This window comes from Micropterus dolomieu, linkage group LG07, assembly GCF_021292245.1.
Source record: "Micropterus dolomieu isolate WLL.071019.BEF.003 ecotype Adirondacks linkage group LG07, ASM2129224v1, whole genome shotgun sequence".
In the NCBI taxonomy this organism is placed as follows: domain Eukaryota; kingdom Metazoa; phylum Chordata; class Actinopteri; order Centrarchiformes; family Centrarchidae; genus Micropterus; species Micropterus dolomieu.
Window position 1 is genome coordinate 31,654,015 of NC_060156.1, and position 19,454 is coordinate 31,673,468.

At 39.9% G+C, this 19,454-nt stretch overlaps 1 protein-coding gene across 2 annotated transcripts in view; it reads left to right on the forward strand.

Moving 5' to 3' along the window:
* The first annotated feature begins 3,066 nt into the window (after positions 1-3,066).
* LOC123973353 (transmembrane protein 50B-like) overlaps positions 3,067-19,454 on the forward strand; it is a 21,898-nt gene continuing 5,510 nt past the window's right edge. For both annotated transcript variants that reach the window (XM_046053299.1, XM_046053298.1), the window contains exons 1-5: positions 3,067-3,224; positions 5,908-6,147; positions 15,443-15,555; positions 16,687-16,754; positions 17,202-17,294. In XM_046053299.1, the coding sequence (XP_045909255.1) occupies positions 6,049-6,147; positions 15,443-15,555; positions 16,687-16,754; positions 17,202-17,294 (373 nt within the window). In that variant the 5' untranslated portion in view covers positions 3,067-3,224; positions 5,908-6,048. The remainder of the gene's footprint in view (positions 3,225-5,907; positions 6,148-15,442; positions 15,556-16,686; positions 16,755-17,201; positions 17,295-19,454) is intronic.

Consider the following 19,454-nt stretch of genomic DNA (forward strand, 5'->3'; position numbering starts at 1 on the left):
CTAATAAACTTGGCCAGATTTCTAGAAATGAGAGCTGCTCCTTCCCAAGTGGGATGGATGCCGTCTCTCCGGATCAGACCAGGTCTTCCCCAGAAAGTCTGCCAATGATCAACAAAGCCCACATCGTTTGCTGGACACCACCTCGACAACCAGTGGCGGAATGACGACATGCGGCTATACATGTCATCACTGGTCAGATTTGGCAGGGGTCCAGAGAAAACTACGGTGTCCGACATTGTTTTTGCATATGTACACACCGACTCAACATTAATCTTAGTGACCTCCGATTGGCGTAACCGGGAGTCATTACCGCCGACGTGAATAACAATCTTACTGTATTTACATTTATCCTTAGCCAGCAGTTTCAAATAAGACTCAATGTCGCCCGCTCTGGCCCCAGGGATGCACTTAACTATGGCCGCTGGCTTCGCTAAATTCACGTTTCTCAACGTTAAGTCACTGCATCTCCCGACACAACACTACGGTTGAATTTTCACCCTGAATGGCGTTTTTGTTGAAACAGCAGCTGATAACAGCAGAGAAACTAGCTTATTCTCTTACTACATTGCGGTGAAATGTTAGTGCAGCAAATACATTAACTAGACACTGACTGAAAACATTTATATTTAATATAGACAATGCAGTAGTCGCTGACAAGCTCTGAAGCTGTAACCAAGGCGCGCACTCTCTCTGTCTCTCTCTCTCCTCTCGTGCTCTCTCTAAATGCAGGCAGGTTGATTAACGGTGGGGGGTCACGTTATGTGAACTTAAAAAAAAATGTAGCAATATTATTGCGAGTAGCCTCCACTCTTTGAAGACCTGCGAGACAGGCTGTGTCATGAGGATTATTGCATATTAATTTGGAAAATATTTTTGTTGTTGTTGAGTTACATTCAAGGCTGTGGTGGTTTTTGGGGGGAGCCAACAGGGGCCAGTGCCCCTGTAACCCAGACCTTGGACCCAGCTATGGCCCCACTCTGAATGAAAAGTCTACCATTATAACCTACTATTATAATAATATATGTTCCTTGCAACGATATGGCGCTGATGTGAAAGGCGGAACAAATACAATAATAATAAACAAATAGCTACTAAAATTTCACATGATCAATAAAGTCAATGCGTAACTCACGTTAATGATTTTCACCCGCACACTGTGCAGCACGGTAGCACATAGCGAGTATCCTCTGCTCATTCTTCAAATCACAGCTACATGAGAGGCGGCAGCAGGTGATGGTGAAAACGAGCGGAGCAGAGGAAAACATGCGCGCTACGTTTCAGACTGGCTGTAAACGTACAGTGTAGGTCACAGCGTGTCCGTTTATTAAAGTCTGTCTGTTGTTTTCCAACTACTAGAAAGGCAGTTAGCGCTAGCAAACATCTCCTCTTCAGACTGCGGTCTGGAAGCTGAGCAGGATGTTATTTGGTTTGGTTTCTTAAGGCCCATGGTACTCAATACAAGATAACAATAATCAACTGTGGGGAATAAGTAGTGGCGTAGACCCCCTCCTCTGATTGAAATTTGGCTTAAAATGTTCCAGTTTGTACTAAAACCAATAATTCTATATGGTAGCGAAATTTGGGGGCCAAAATTTATTAATGAATTTGAGCAATCAAAAACAAAACAAAACAATCATAGAATCTTTCCATACCGAGTTCTGTAAGAGCATCCTGCAGGTGCAGAGAAAAACACCAAATAATCTGTGCAGAGCAGAGCTCGGCCAATACCCCCTCCTACTAAAAATACAGAAAAGATCAATTCAATTGTGATCAACAATCACTTAAAATCAGCTAACCCCCAGACATCCCATTACAAAGCCCTAACATACCAGGAGCTGAAACCAGAGAAGAGTCCCCTCAGCCAGCTGGTCCTGTGGCTCTCTGCAATAACAAGTCCCCAACAGCCTCAGGACAGCAACACCAACTCAAGCAGACCAAACCACATTATCAACAAGCAGAAAGAAAAATATATTGAATACTGGAAAGAAACGACTAATACACAAATTAAATTCCAATGTTATCTGACCCTAAAAAGAGAATTCACACTGGCAAATTACCTGAGCACAATAAAATGTCCTAAACTAAGAAAAATGTTGACAACATACAGACTGAGTGAACACAGCCTGGTCATAGAGAAGGGTCGCCACAGACAGAGCTGGCTACCACAAGAGGAGAGACTCTGCTCCCAGTGTGACACAGGACAGGTAGAGACAAAGCTCCACTTTCTAACCTCATGCCCTAAATATAAAACACTAAGACAAAAACACTTTGCAAACATTTCCCAAATATACCCTGATTTCAAATTCCTATCAGACACACAGAAACTCCCCTATTTACTGGGAGAAATGCCCAAATGTGAAATAATTGCTGCAAAATGTCTCCTCATGCCATGAAGTGAGGACAACCAGTGGAAACTCAGACTGATAAATAATTGAACCAATTATTAATATTTTGATTGTTTGATATTTTAGTAATTGTTTTGTTTTTACATTTGATACTGACTCATTTTTATTTATTTATTTATTTTTTTTAATCAATTAATTTTTAATTATTTTTTTGTCTATTAAGATACACACACACCTTGACGGTATTATCTATTTATTTTACTTTAATTTTAATATATTATTATAATAACACACAAGTGTTACTGTTTTATTTATTTATTTTAATTTTTAATTTTTTTAACACACACACTTTCATTTATTTATTTTATTTTTAATATATTTTTATTTTTTTAACATACACACACACTTGCTGTTTTTCCTTTATTTAATAAAAAAAATTAATATATATAAATTTTTCTAATACACAAACACATATACGCTTTAATTGCTTTACACTTTAATTACTTGTTTAATTAAATTTATGGGGTTGCTTGTTCTTATGTAGTTGATGCTTTGGCAATATTGTAGTTATACATTCATGCCGATAAAGCTAATTTGAATTGTATTGAATTGAATTGAGAGAGAGAGAGAGAGAGAGAGAGAGAGAGAATCTGAGAGAGACAGAGCGAGAGCGAGAGAGAGAGAATGTGAGAGAGACAGAGAGAGAATCTGAGAGAGACAGAGAGAGAGAGAGAGAGAGAGCCCGTTTTACGGTTTTACCCCGGTGCAGAAGGTGGCGGTAGTGCAGCTGGCTTCCAACCGTAACAACAAGAGGAAGCGCCAGTGCCCCTGTCGTGCCCATTTCAATGGAAACTGAAAGCGTCCCGGGCTGTTGACAAGGTGGGCAACTGCAAGTAACCCTACATGCAAAACATTTCATAATTAAGTTGCATATGTTTTAAGCTCTGTATGTTCATGTTTGAAATTTGCTAACCTTTAGCTCGCTGAAACCAAGAAAGCCGCACATTCCGGGGGACGAGTAACGTTAGCTACCGTTAGCTCCCTAACATTAATATAGCTTTGACACAACCTTCGAAATATTTGGTTTCAATCCTCTAAGTGCAAATCAAAGAACAAACAGTCGGTTCTTTTTATAGCGCTGCTATGGAAGAACTGTAGCCTAGAGTTTGCCGTAGTATTGTTAGGCTAACGTTAACTTGGAGCTAGCTATATATTGGCAGTGATGCAGAAGACCTTTCAGAAAGTAGGAAGTTAACATATTAATGCATTAATTGCAGGTACGCAGCCGTTATAAACTTAAGTCTAATATTTTTTCAATAGCATTCGTTCTTTAATTCGGTATAACACTACTTGTGACCCAATAAGTTAACGTGATGTATCGCTTAAGTGACGTTTAGGGCTGTTTTACGTCAAAGGTTAGTTCTGCTGCGCACAATGGCTCTAAGTTACTTGCTGGAAGACATTTGTAAAAATCAAGCCATAATTAACATTTTCACCACCGGGCCAAATAGCTTGTGAATGTTTAAACTGAAACCAGCCACTCGATAGATTATTATAGGTTTTTAGGTTGGTGAATGAAGCAAATCTACCAGCTGCAGTTGTGACAGTTTAACTGGTGGCAAAATTAACTGGTGATAGTCCCAGATGTGTCTTAGGCGTGGCTTCAGGATCCACTGACTGTAAACCAGGAAATACGTTCTGATTACTTTGTTTATCTACGTAATGTATAGTTATCTAGATATATGCTTCTGAATGTAGTTTGCAGGCTACATTGTTAGCTGCACAATGATTCACGGGGACCTCTCCCCCCTGCAGATTAGTTTAAAGCGAGGACTGTGTGCGTGATAATGGAGGTGACTGTGCCGCTGTTCAAAACACTGAAAGACTTCAATAAACCGTCCAAATGTTCATGTTGTCTGTCTGATTTGTGCCACGGTTGGTTTAAATGTGTTTTTACTTACATATGGGGAACAGGCTGAGGTGGTTGACGCTCAGATGGACTACAAAGTGACACAGATTAACCTGTGACACAGATTAACCTGTGACACAGCTTCGTACCATTGATCACCTTTATATTCCGCTATCTTTGCCATCGTTACCAACATTGGCTTGCCTGTCAACATTTATATTGTGTCTTTATTTATCTGACGTCGAGTTAACCTGAGAACAGTTTGTCATCCAGCCTGTAAGTGAAACAGTCTGGATGTTTAGGCTGAGTTACACTCCGCCCGAACACAGCGTGGAGTCAGCTGTGGCCAGGTAAATGCTCAATAACTTGTGATACAATACCGTCGCTCATGTCTCATCTCACTCACTCATTTAGCACACACACAGAAGTTGGAAGCAGGGGTGGTGTATAGAAGATGTAGCATGTACTGTGCTCACTACTGGTGTGTGAGTAGGATTACAGTATGCAAATAAAATATGAGAATCACTGTAGCCATACAACATAAAGCTGGACAACATATTTCAGAATTACTAGCTGTATAATTTCCTACCTGTCACTATTAAGACCCACCAAAATCAAATCCTTAACAAAGGCTACACACCAGCTGTCGTGTCACAACACAAAACACACATGTTAACAGGGTTCATATGCAGTGTAATCTCTGGGTCATATTACATAGAGAAGTAGAGACCCGTTACTGTGACTAAAGAAGACAACAATAAAGATTAGTCACTGATCATATAGATTGATATGAAACTCAGCCTCATAAGTACCAGATGAGCTAAGGGGCAACAGCAAACCCCATCGACCCGTGCATCCTTGTCTGTATGTGTGATGAGAACACATACAGACAAGACTGAGTGAATCAGGCTACCTGCAGTATATGGCACACAGCGGGAGACTATTAGCCTACTACTGTTGAGGTTGTACACCTTGAAATAAAATAATTTACTCATACAGTAATTCTGAAATATGTTGTCTCATATTTTATTTGCATACTGTAATCTTTGTTCAACCTACTCACACACCAGTAGTGAGCACAGTACATGCTACATCTTCTATACACCACCCCTGCTTCCAACTTCTGTGTGTGTGCTAAATGAGTGAGTGAGATGAGACATGAGCGACGGTATTGTATCACAAGTTAACTTGAGCATTTACCTGGCCACAGCTGACTCCACGCTGTGTTCGGGCGGAGTGTAACTCAGCCTAAACATCCAGACTGTTTCACTTACAGGCTGGATGACAAACTGTTCTCAGGTCATCACCAGTTCATTTTGCCACCAGTTAACCACACCTGCATATTTCACCAGCAATTTAGCTGGTGTTAGTTTTGGGCCCTTAATTAAGTATGTACATTTATTTGATTACTGAAAAATAGGAAATTAAGAACAGGTTACAGTTCATGCTGCGGTGAAAAGTGGGCAAATTATTCAGTGAAAATTGGCAAGCAGTCCGTATAAGAACGGCAAATCCTTGGGCTTGAGAACCCACTTTTAATCTTAGCAGACTTAGCTATTTCCATGTCTGACAAACCTAACCGCATCAACACATCAGGTCAAAGGTTGTGTATAGAAGATGTTAATAAGACATGAATGTATGCATTCGCTACAGGCAACGGATTCACTGATCCCAGCCAGGAGCAGAGCCAGCCTGCTGTCTGTGAGGAACAGCAGGTGTCTGGAGAAGAACTGGTTCACCTGTGCAGAAAAGGATAAGAGAAAAAAAAGGAGGTGGACACAAAGAAGACTGCAGATGGCTGGCTTTCTTGATAACTTCCGCTGGCCAGAGTGGGAATGCATTGACTGGGGGGAGAGGAGGAACGCGGTGGCTTCTACTGCTGCTGGAGTTTTGGTCAGTGGGTCTCTAGAGAGAGAATGTAGAATCACTGACGGAGACAGAAAAATAATAGTGTTGCAGAGGGAATATTAGTGTGGTCTTTCTGTGAATGTATGCAAAAGGCAAGAATGTCAAAATCATGAGGTCAAGGTTGATTCAGCTGTTTTGAAATGCATTTCAAGTTTAAAGGTTACGTGTGTAAGATTTAGTGGAATCTAGTGGTGAGGTTGCAAATAGCAACCAACTGTCTAGTCTACCCCCCACCCTTTCAAAGAGCATAGGATAGCTACGATGACTGACACAGGACAAAAAAGTATTTTCTTCTTTTGTAATTAACACTTTTATTGTTTTAACAAAATGCAAACCGTACAGTTACAACATAATATTCAATTCAATTCAATTTTATTTATATAGCGCCAAATCACACCAATGAGGTTGTAATACAACCTCACCCTGTCTGAACCCCCCCTTCACTCAATGTCACCACATATGCAATGGACCTCTGTTGTCTACTTAGGGACACATCCTCCCACGAAATTTAAAACAACGAAATACCATAATAATAAAGACGGTAATAAAAATGATGACCAAATAGACAACAAACTCTAAACCAAATATATATCTTATACATGGGAAAATATGACTACATAATATAGAGTCTCCATATCTCTTAGCGTCTTAGGAACCCTCCAGAAAGCTTAAGTACTTTCCCCATTTTCCAATGTAGACATTCACTCTTGCAAAACATTTAAATAAATTTTTTTCAAACGCTGCCACTCTAGCCATCTCAAAAGCCCACTCTTGGATTGAATGTACCCCTGCATTCCTCCACCCTCTCAGAATAATCTGTCTGGCTATCTTAAAACTAGTCTGGACCCAGCTTCTAATGTGTTTATCTATCCCCGTTTGGACTAACCCTCCTAAAACAAATAGTCTTGGGCTGAATGGAGCCAGGGTCCCCACAATTAGATGTATTCTGGTCCAAAATTCCTGGGCCTTGTCACAGGACCATAGGACATGAAGTAAGGTGCCTACCTCTGTGTTACATCCTCAACAATTTGGTGTGTCTCTTAGTCCAAGTCTTAACAATTTGGAGGGAGTCTGATAGAAGCGATGTATAATCTTAAATTGGATGAGGCGCACCCTCGTATCACGTGACATAGTTTATAATATTCCTAGAAATTCTATCCCACTCATCATCTAGTGAAATATTCACATCATCAACACTTTATCGAAACATTCTGACATCTGTGGGGCTGACCTACTGGATCCATAAATCCCCCTGTAACAAATGGCGTATTTGCAAATATCTGAAGAATTGAGACCTGGGAATACCAAATTGCTGTACCAACTCCTCAAAGGATTTTAATACACCATTGAGATATAAGTCCCCCAGTATAACAATTCCCTTTTCCAACCAGTCCCTCCAATGAAGGGGATATGATGCTACATTTAGGTCCGGGCCAGTTAAGTCCACACAAATTTCAAGTGAGTCATTATTGGATGTGTTTTTGCCTCACCATACAATTTGACAGACAAACTTTGTAGGCGTGAAAATTGTGCAAGAACAGATTGCTCAACACAATACCAAGGTGGGGCTCTCTCAGGAGGAAGCGACCAATGGGCCAAATGCCTTAAATTAAAAGCACAATAGTAATACTACATCTTAGGTAGACCTAAACCTCCTCTATCAACCGGTCTTTGCAATTTTTAAAATGTAGCCGGGGTTTTTTACCGTTCCATAAAAATGTCCAGTCTATCGAACCATGTGAAGTATTACGGGAATTTCCAGAGGACGGTGAGTGGATAAAGTAATTTAGCTTGGGAACACAAATCATTTTTATAACCATGACCTTCCCAGCCATTGAGAGATTAAGGGCAGCCCACCTAGTAACATCACAAGAGATTTTATTTGATAATGGAACTAAATCTTTTAACTGGGGCCACTGAAATACACCTGGGTAGAAGGCTGTAATGGGGCAATAAGCTGTTAAAGGTAGCGCCTCTGACTTAGACTAATTTACCCTATAACCTGAAAATTTTGAAAAAGACTTAATAATCCTGAGTAGATAGGGTATTGGTCTGCTAGGTTCGGACACAAAAAGTAATATGTCATCTGCATAAAGCAAATGCACCACCGCTCCAAATATAATGCCTGGAAAATTTACCTCCCCCTTATACTTGCTGCCAGGGGCTCTGTGGCCAAACCAAACAATAAAGGAGAAAGGGGTGAACCCTGTCTTATTCCCCTTCCAAGTGCAAAATATTCAGAAATGAACCTACTAGTTTGCACCACAGCCTCTGGTTGCTTATACAGTACTTGAATCCACTTATTAACCACGCTGCCAAACCCATACATCTCCAAAATTTTAAACAAATAGGCCCATTCAACCATATCAAATGCCTTTTCAGCATCAAGAGAAATGGCAGCTCCTTGTCCATCAGCTACTGACCATGTAATATTGATGAGCCGCCTAATATTATCTGAGGAGCGACGCCCCTGTATAAACCTAATCAGAATGAATGAAAGATGTAATTACCTTATTTAACCTATTTGCCAAAATTTTTGAAATAATCTTAACATCTAACTGCATTAAAGAAATTGGGCAGTAAGTCTTACAGTCTCCCGGGTCTTTGCCTTTCTTAGAAACCAAAGTAATCAGAGCCTTTCCCACAGGCAGGGCCCCCATCACCTCTCTAATTTCCTCCACAGTTAAATCGACGTCAAGGAATTCTCTTTGCTCTTCTGTCAATTTAGGAAGCCCTGGTGGCTCTGTAAAGGTGCAAATTTCCTCATCTCAACTCTGTCTTTGGTGTCGATCTTCAGCTTGGCGGGATACATCATCCTGAATGTCACCTCTCATTCATGCAACCTTTTCTTGCAATCCTTAAATCTGTCACATTTCACCTGTGTGGCTCTGGAGTAGTCTGGGAACAACATTATATTATTATTTCACCAAGTCAGTTTGTTTCTTGCCACACGCAGCACCAAGTCCCTGTCAGAGGATCTTAAAAACTTTGCCGGTCTGGGTCTTTCTCCTATCCCAGGTTGCTGGCTGCCGAGTCTGTGTGCACGATCAAACTCACACCTTCCCTCTATCTCCAGCAAATCCACAAGCAGCTCCTCTCCGAACTTAACTGCATCTTCTCCTTCTTTGCCCTCGGGAATGCCCACAAAACGAATATTGTTGCTCTACCTCTTGCTTGCTAGCTGGTGGATTAGCTTGGCATTTGTTCTCAGCTAATTCCAGGTACTCCACGCGCTTTTCAACCTCATCTATTCTGATGATTAAGTTGGAGAGTTTTGTCTACACCGAGGCAGTAGTATGGCGAATTTCAGCCAGGTCTTCCATGTCGCTTGAGATTTTCGGTAATGCTGCATAGATGTTACCAATGTCCTCCGCTATGTTATGAGACTGTTGCTCGCTAGCGGGTCCAGGCTCACCCCACCATCATGAACTTTTGACATTTTGGGCTTTTGCAATGTTTCTCCTCTTATATATGTGTAAGAGGATAAATGTAGCAAAATGATGCAGAGCTCTCTACTGAGCAGCCATCTGCTGGCCTTACGGTCACGTGACTCCTCCAAAAAGTGTCGTCTTCTGAGATGGCTGAGAGTAGCCAGTCAAGAAATCTAGATTTTATAAAGATTCTTTTTGTCAGTCAAAATTGAGCAAATATACAAATCCATTTACATCCATCCATCATCAACTTCTTATCCTGCATACAGCAAATCCATTGACATTTTTATCAAAATGATAGTATTTTAAAAATATTTTACTGTCAACGTATGTGGACGCCATGCAACAAAGGAATAAAATGCCACATCTGACAATATGGAACATTGTTTTTTAATGTCATGTTATGCTATGTATTTAAACTCAATAGTTTATTAGATTAGAGAGTAGATTAAGAATAAAACATATATTTTGAGGAACAATTGGGAGGTAAAACACTCACGGTCGTATTTATAACCAGTGTGCAAGCTACTTGGAAAATGTCATGAGCTAAGCTACTAGCTACTCTACATTAAATGAAGCTTCACTACAAAGAAGATACCCCCCCAGTGAAATGTAGCAAGCTAAGCTACAGCAATGTGGCAAAAGTAGCTTAGTTACATCAAAGCTACTTTTAATTTTTATATTTTGTCATTATATACACACACACACACACACACACAGTAAAGCCTAGTTTATATTGAACTAACTTCATACCACAGTAGCATAGAAGAAGAACTAAAAACCTGCCCCAAAGAGGCAGTGAGAGAGAGCTAAATCAGACACACAGAAACTCTCCTACTTCCTGCCAATCATTGCAGCTACATGTAATTCCTCACACAACAAACGGAGAACCATTGTTTGTATAAAGTAACTTAATTATCACATTATAAATTAATTATATATTTTTTATTGTTTATATGTGAATTTGTGCTCTGGCAACATTGCAACCTAAACAACCTAAACGAGAGAGGGAGAGAGAGAGAGAGAGAGAGAGAGGGAGAGGGAGAGAGAGAGAGGGAGAGAGAGAGAGAGAGAGGGAGAGGGAGAGAGAGAGAGGGAGAGAGAGAGAGAGAGATCTCATCTCATGGAAACAAGTTTCTGCCACTAAATATCAAAGTTTCCTCCTCACTAGAGGAAGAGGTGTCCAGGCTGGACCCTGATCCTTCTCACAAGAGGTGTTACAATTATACAACAACTATCACAATAGAAAGTAAATTCAGTCGCGCGTCTTTATTCCCCTGCAGCAAAGTCGCAGACATCAGCCCAAGGATCGGTACGTGATGTCACAGGAACAGCTGTCACACCCGGCTTCTGTGTGTGGCAGTGGCGTCATTTAGGCCTACTGATCCTTCAGAAATGCTTGGGAAAATGTAGCGTGTGTGAAAGCTTGGTTTATAAAAGAGCTTAGTTACTGAAAAGCTATTTGATTCAGGAAATTGCGACGCTACCACCAAGCTACTGAGAAATGTAGTTAAACTAGTAACGGTGCTACTTGTAGCGACGCTACTGCCCAACACTGTTTATAACTGTAATTACATGTATGCAGAAACCCAGCAGCATATTGTTATCCTTATCTAACTTCATGTTGAAACATCTCAGTTTTAACCAGGGCTGAACAATTAATTGTTTTCAAATCGAAATTGTGATTTGAAAGAACGCGATTAGCTAATCATGAAGACGTCTATTAAAATGTAGGTTAATTATACAGCGCAAGTGACCGGTTTTAAACTGTCATGCAGTTACAAATTTATTCCGTTGTCATTGTTGTGTGACAGACTTGCTAACCAATCACAAGCGCCATATGCCTCCTGTCCTCCTATGGTCCTCCTACTCACCAGAGTGGGCACGGAGCGTGTACGTTTTACAACTATTGATGGGAAAAGTCACTCTTTTGAAAGACTCGAGTCACCAAATCTCGTTCATTAAAATGAATAATAATAATAATCTTTTTTTGTGTCATTTCGTTCATTTTAACTAGGCTGGTTATTGCGGCACTGCAGCCCTCTAGCGGGCGATTTAAAAAAAAAAAACCAAAAAACAGCGCAGTTCTCAAATACAGAAGGCTGCCTGGCTTGCTCTAATTGACAAAGTATAATGCGCAAATTCACCTCTTGAACTTTCTTGGTTCTATAAAGGCCCATGGAGCCACAACCAAATTCAAACCATGTAAAAACCACAGAAATATGTTGTCAATATTCGATTAAGCCACTACTCCGGCTAAATCTGTCCATCTTTCCTGGGTATACTACCAGACCAGCCATATATATATATATATATAATTATAATTACTATCACTATATCTGTAAAGTGCTCATTCATACAGTAGCCTATCCATGAGTAAAATCTATTTATTAACATCAGATTTATATATATTATATATAATATATTGAAGTAATAAGCTTGACACACTAGATGAATAAAACACACTCTTATTAAAATTTAACAAATTTAATAATAATCTCAAACACTGCAGGTAGTTCACCACTGAGGAGCGGTGAAACAGTACGGCTCTGTCGATAAATAAAAAGTAAAAGTTAAGTTGCGTTCTCTGGCGGACCGGATCAGCTGTTAGCTGTAAACAAACCACACGCTAACGTTGCTATGTGGCTGTGTTTTAATGGTTTAATGTCCGGTCCGTTTGTTTTGGAGAGGAGACGACCTCTGTGGTAATTCAGCTCCCGGTAGACTCATCAGCTATTGGCTGTAAACACTAGCAGGACTAAAGTTAGGCTGTGTTATAACTATAACTTAGCACAACATAACTGCGCTGTAATAATGTTATGCTTTATTAAATGTCACAGAATTAGCAAATTAGATATTAGATATATGTCAGTCCAGTGACTGCTACCTGACAACAGACCTGCCTCTTATTCCCCGGTGCTGGCAGTAAGTCAGCCTGCCGAGTGAAGACAGACTCCGAGGAGGACCCATGTGAGTGCTGAATGATTAGTTCATTCCTGCTCCACAGTAGCCGAGATGTCATGAACGACTCAAACCCAGAGACCCACAGTTATGAGTTGTGAACTAATCAATTCTGTTTCCTGTGCTGAAGGAGCCCATGCAGCTGCTGTGTAACAAGTGAATGTAAGAGTCCAAGACTATTCACGCATGCATGAAAATGAACGAATTCCTCACTGAGAACCCGTTCCTCCTGAGTCACATACAGGTGAAACTCGAAAAATTTGCATATCGTGCAAAAGTTAATTTATTTCAGTAATTCAACTTAAAAGGTGAAACTAATGTATTATATAGACTCATTACATGCAAAGTGAGATATTTCAAGCCTTTATTTGATATAATTTCGATGATTATTGCGTACAGCTTATGAAAACCCCAAATTCAAAATCAAAATTTTCACCTGTACAAGATTAGTTCAAATGAATGAAACGTTCTTTGAACGACACAACACTATTTACAACAAACGAAGCTAGAGGAAAAGGTGGGATAATGGTGTAAGGTGAACAGACACAGGCAGCGTTTGTGTGCAATTATTTCTGGCGTCAGCTCACTGAAGTGTTTCTGCAGCGGAAGGTTTAGCCTGCCCTACGTTGTTGACATGTTGTTTATTTGTCATTTTGTGTGCTTCAACTACAGAAAACAGCTTTCTGTGAGCCAGCTTCGCTCCGCTCTCTCCACGATTACGTCCACATGGAGCATTTCAGAATAAGAGTGTTTTGCCTGCCTGATTTTGCTAACTTGTCCAGATTTCGTTCAGTTGTCCATGCTTCTTGTGCTTCTACTATGGTTAAGTAGGCTATGTAGTTAATTATTATTATATTCTCTATGCTGTTCTGTGTCTGACTTCCTGGCTGGTTGCTGCTGCTTGACCGAGTTCTGTCAAAAGTAGACTGGCAGTGAATATTGGAAAAAAAATTGCAAATCAAATTGTAGTCGCACTATTTGGCAGAAAAATTGCATTTAGATTTTTCCCCCAAGATCGTTCAGCCCTAGTTTTAACATATTAACATCCAACATATAACGGATTACATAGTTCTAAACTTTTTTATATTATATGTGTACAATACTTACTCTTATTTCGTGCAAAGAAAATTGCCATGTAATGCTGTAATATGCACTTTTGCATTATTTATTTTTATATATTAAATGTCTGTTTTTATTATAATATAATACAATTCATTACATCTTTGAAAAAGTAGAATAGATATACTAGCAATTTACAGAAATCAGACTTAATGCAATCTGACTCCACTGTTCTATGACATCCACATATGTGGACAGTTAGTTCTCTAAATTTTAATTTATGAAATATAAACATGTTAACACTTTACATACTACTTTTTTTTTTTTTTATAAACCGATTAAATAAAAGTTTTTCACAGATGCCTGAGGAATGCCTGAGGAATTTAGCTTATGGCCATCACAATCGGCCATCTTGGATTGATGAAGTCATCAAGCAATAAATATTTGGAAAACAAAAGAGTAACCACTGTTAAAATGTTGCTTTCGATCAACCAACTCTGTCCTCAAATTAATAGGAGAACATAACCATGATATATTAACCCAAAATGCAGTTAATATTACCGTCCACAAATGTGGACACCGTGCATGAGAGGGACAAACATTGACAAGGGAAACCTCTTTAGTGGTTTTGCCTGCAAAATAAAAGCACAAGAATTTTTGCAGCAATGCTTTACTTAGAGTTGAATTGTGAGCTTTTATTTTAAAAAATTCTGAACGCCATTTAAAAGAATCTAGCCTGCTTGACACACCACTGAAATGGCTGTCAGGAAACGTGATTTCCCTAAATGTCCTCTGCCTGCAGAAACTGGGGAAAAGGCGTCTTTAGGTTGATGGCTGCTGATCAAATGCTGGAACGCGCACACTGCAGCACATATTGTATTGTGAGCATGTGAAACAGTTGCTTCTTGATCAGTTTGTTGAAGGGGGGGGGGGGGATTCAGCCGACGTGGGATCGAACACGTAACCTTCTAGGTGAAAGTCCTGCATTTTACCAACTGAGCTAACCAAGCACCATAACATTTGGTTTAAATATTATGTCTTATCACCATCTATGGATTAAAAAAATGCTCCAGTATAAAACTTATTTGCTGACCCCTGCTGTATATTATTATTACTTCTTCAAACGTACGTATTCAGCTTAGCACTGCCTGGATTCTACAAGAAGAAGAAAGGAAGGATGTAGTGATGAAATGCTCTGTAGCGCTGTTCGTCCGTTTTGGCCTTCTGTAGAAACATGGCGACGTCCATGAAAGGGGGACCTGCGGTTATGTAGATAGAAATGTGTCATTCTAAGGCAGGGGTATTCAATTAGAATTCAAAGAGGTTCAGTTAGAGAAAATTTCCCGAAGCAAAGGTCCGGAACATCAAAACAACTAACTTGCGTTATCATTCAGTGCCAGGTCGTCGGTCCGGACAGAAAACATAGTTATGGTAAATTACACACAGGACCTTTAAGTTCAAATGTATTTATTATTTCAATCCTCAGCTGTCCTCCCTATTCACTGCAGTCTTCGGCAGTGTTCAGAACAACTTTAGTTTGTGCATAAAAGAACGTTCAAAATTGGTGAATGCAGCAAGTTCTCCTAAATCACCCATACAAGCCACTTAAGAACAAATCTGTTTGTATGAATGTATTTGTTTTATGGTGATTTTCCAACATTTTCATTGTTCACCTGAATTAGTGGTTGATGAGGCAGATTCCGGTGAAACGCATGTTACTCTAAAATGTGTGAAATGAAGTTGGTTCAGGACAGTATTTCCCAGTACACTGGAACTGCATCTCATGTATTCACTCACCTCAGATGCCAACCCTGTATTTCTTTTCTCAGTTCTTCACAGGCTGGTGGATTATGATTGATGCAGCAGTGACGTATCCAACCCAGGACAAAATGAACCACGCATTCCACACATGCGGCGTCTTCTCCACTATAGCATTCTTCATGTAAGTGCTAGACACTGTAGGTTGTAGATCTGTCTGTAGACAATGAGGTTGAGAAACGGGGGGCACAGGGTCCAATTCCTGGAAGCAGTACCTCCAACAAAAACAATTTGTTTGCTGTTCATGAGTGGCAATCGGATGGATGTGATGCTCCCATGTGGTGAAGCTATTAGTTGGCAGGTAGAAAAAACTGTCTTGCAGCTCTTAAAACGTCTTAAAAAGCCTTGAATTCAGTTGCTTCAAAAAGGCCTTAGAAGATATTAAAGTCTTGATTCCATTTTCAAAAGTCTTATTTTTTCTTACCTGCCATAGACGGTAGCATTATTGAGCACTTTTGGCCGTGTGGAGACAGTAGCATGCTTTGTAGTGTACACCCTCAATGTAGGCGAGCGACGCCACCTAAAACTGCCTGAGATCATTTTCAAAGTCACCTTTATCATCGGGAATAAACCCAAAATACACAGTCGCCGGTTTTGGTGAGCGTAGTGAGTGTATGGCTGAGCAAGAGATAGAGTGAGCAGCAGGTGAATACAGCAGATCAGAGTAAGGGTGAGCAGTAAGTGTACACTGTAGGTTACAGTCTGTCAGTGAATAAAGACTGCAGCTAAGCTCTAGCAGCTGCACAGGGGGTTATTTGCATTGTTGCATTGTAGATGATGTCATGCAATTTACACTATCTCATATCAGTTTAAGAGAAAGAGGAGCGTCTGTGTTTTTGACGGTATTGAAAGTCGACCATCCGGATTTCTAAATACCACATATACCATGATACTTTGTTACCACCCAGGCCGATACTGTTAATGAGAATATAAAATTTTTCCATTGTCTTACTACCATGGAGCAGAGTATCAGTCATTCATGATGAGTAGGAATAAATGTCATTTTGAGGCGACATGCTGAAGGAAATAGGACAAAAATTCTCCAGGTTACATGGAAAAACGTGACAGCTGCCAGGAGCAGTAGCCTGTAGCCTCGTGCTGTTAGAACAGAAAGAGGGCATTAATATGCAACAACTTAAGCAACACTAAAAATATCTCTTGACATTACGTAGTAGCATCTTTTTTTCTGCAACTTGAAGCACTCAAGTTAACTGAGTGTTTCCTTAATGTAGCCGCTTACTGTCTTTATTTTCAGGATCAATGCTGTTTCTAATGGCCAGGTGAGAGGAGACACATATGGAGAGGGCTGCCTTGGCAGGACAGGTCTGTTTCTCTAAATATGTGTGTGAGAGAATGAATTTATACATTTTGACTTCTGATTGCCTACAGAAATCTTGTACTACTGTGTACTTATGTATACCATTAAATCGTGTTGCGGCTGAATAACTGAACTTAATGGCTGCTTGGATGTAAATACCTTCTCAAACATGTGCTGTGTGCCAAGAAGACTCTGACCTTAAGACAATGGAAGATCAAGGAAGGGGAAACAATTATTTAAAAAACTGTTACAGAGTGATTTCCAATAAAAAGCAGTATATTATATATAAAACCAACTAAAAGCCACAAAAAGTAAATTAATATATATTTAAATTTCTCTGCTTCAAATTAATTGACTTATCCTCAAAAATATTATGTGGGAATATTTATTCAGCTGTCAGGGTGTGAAGCAGTGAGCTGATGAAAGTGATTGGCATGTCTGTGTCCTTGCAGGAGCTCGTCTCTGGCTGTTCATCGGCTTCATGATGATGTTTGGCTCACTCATTGCCTCCATCTGGATCCTGTTCGGTGGCTACGTCGTACCAAGTGAGTGTCCCTCCACAATCTGTCTGGATGATTTCATCAATATCAGCAATTTAATAATTATAGTTAGATATAATTAATTATTTAAGAACAGGGATTCAAGTTCTCTGTCGCTATGACATTCAAGTTAAATTCTCCTCAAGAGAAAATTGATTCTGCCAGTTACCTAATTACCAAATCAGAGGTCTATGTTTATATAATCTGCCTAACAGTGCCAAGTTAAAAGGAGTTAGTTAGCATGCAAAGACTGTGTCTGTGTGAAGCATAACATTTGTAACAACAATGTACCAGTGGCTAACTATGGTTACATAATCTCACATTAACAATTAAAGGATCACAACAATAAAACCTCAATGAAAAACACATCAATGTACATTGACAAAAACGAAACAGTCTTGTTCTTAACCAAGTTACGATATAGTTGAGCGATGTGAAGCTCTATAATGTCCAGTTACGTTACCAGTGCGTAAAGGAAGAACGTTGCTTCCAAGTGACTTTGTGTCGCTTGGCGGCTGTAAAATCAGAGAGCTCTGTTGCAAGCAGGCCACACTGGAAGAGATGTGTCCGGGGTCACATCAGAAGAAGAGTGGAAAAGAGAGGGGTCGTGGTCAGAGGTCACTGATAGGGATGCAGCGATTACCGGATCTCACTATTAACCGCGCTTTAAAACGTCACAGTTAATCAATCATAAAGGCTCCGCAACACCAAGTGTTTCTGTTACACGGAACGAAACTGTGGCAACTTGCACAAAACAAGAATAAAGTTAGAGGAGCGTTGCACTAGCTTAAGTGTCGTGCTTATCAGAGGATAAACCATGGCAGAGGGACCAAACTGTGAAGCTTTAGTTCCACCAAAGAAACAGCTAAAGTCGGCAGTGTGGGAGCATTTCGAGTAGGCCACACTAAAACTGATCAGGGCGACAGCCCGGTTGCGCTATGAGGCCCATTATTTTCAATGGTGGTCAAAGCAGTTGAACTTCCACGCAGTTCAAATCGCTTCTTTTCTGAAAGGGCCTTTGTGGAAGACGGAACGTAGTCCGTCCAACAAAAAATTTGTACCAACAAAATCTGTAATCGTTGCATCCCTACTCACTAACCAGTCGTAGCAGTAGCTGGGTCTCTGGGCTGACGTCACATCTATCGCGTCCACTGAATCTTCCTGCGTCTCGTTATGGCTGTGCCCGTGCTGCCGGAGCTAATCAAGGCTATTCTAGTCAATGCTTGTGAGTCCACCAGAAGCTGCTCTGCAGAAAATACGCAGCGAGTCTATTTTTGACGGAAGCTGCACAGAGCAGATTGAACCGGGCAGAATGTGACACGCATAGAAATCTGGTCAGTTTTCAAAATAAAACACAATTTAACAACGTAGCCTGCTTAATTGTAGCAGAAGTACTGCTTCCTGTCTCTCCCTCCCTGTATGTGTCTCTTTTTTATTTTTTTATTATTTTTTTTTTATTGTTATGACACATTAACATACAACACTCTCGTATGGGGAACAAAAATTAGATCACTTGGTACAAATCAAAAACCAGTCTTACAAACACAGGAAATAAATGAAAATAAATGAATAAACAGAAAGGAGAATGGGGCTACCAGTTAGTAAAAAGGCTATAGAAAACAAAATAAGGTCTCATTTCGGTGCAGCAATATGGGGAGATTGTTAAAACAATAATTGCTTGGATATATCTCTATACATCTTTCTTGCAATTATACTAGATTTAACATTCTTCAGTGATGAAAAGAACAACTTAAAATTATTTATGAACCACAAAAAGGAAGGCTTAGAAGATTTCCACTTACTACAATGGATATGATATTTACCCTTGAGAACAGTCATATTCACCAGATCAGACGAAGGCGGATCTACATTGTCCATATAAAAGAGGATGTGTGACAAATTAAAAGATGGAATATTATCAATCTTAAGTGACAGCCAATTATGTAAATCAGACCAAAAGGTTTTGGACAAGGGACAGGAAAAGAACATGTGTTCCAGAGTCTCCTCAGCAGCCTCACAAAATATACAGGGATCTACTTCAAATTTGAACCTTTTTTTAAGAAAGTCTGCAACCGGATAGATTTTGTAAATTATTTTAAAATGAGTTTCTTTGATTTTAGGGGAAATGGGCCATTTGATGAATTTGAAATGTGGTTTATCTATGGA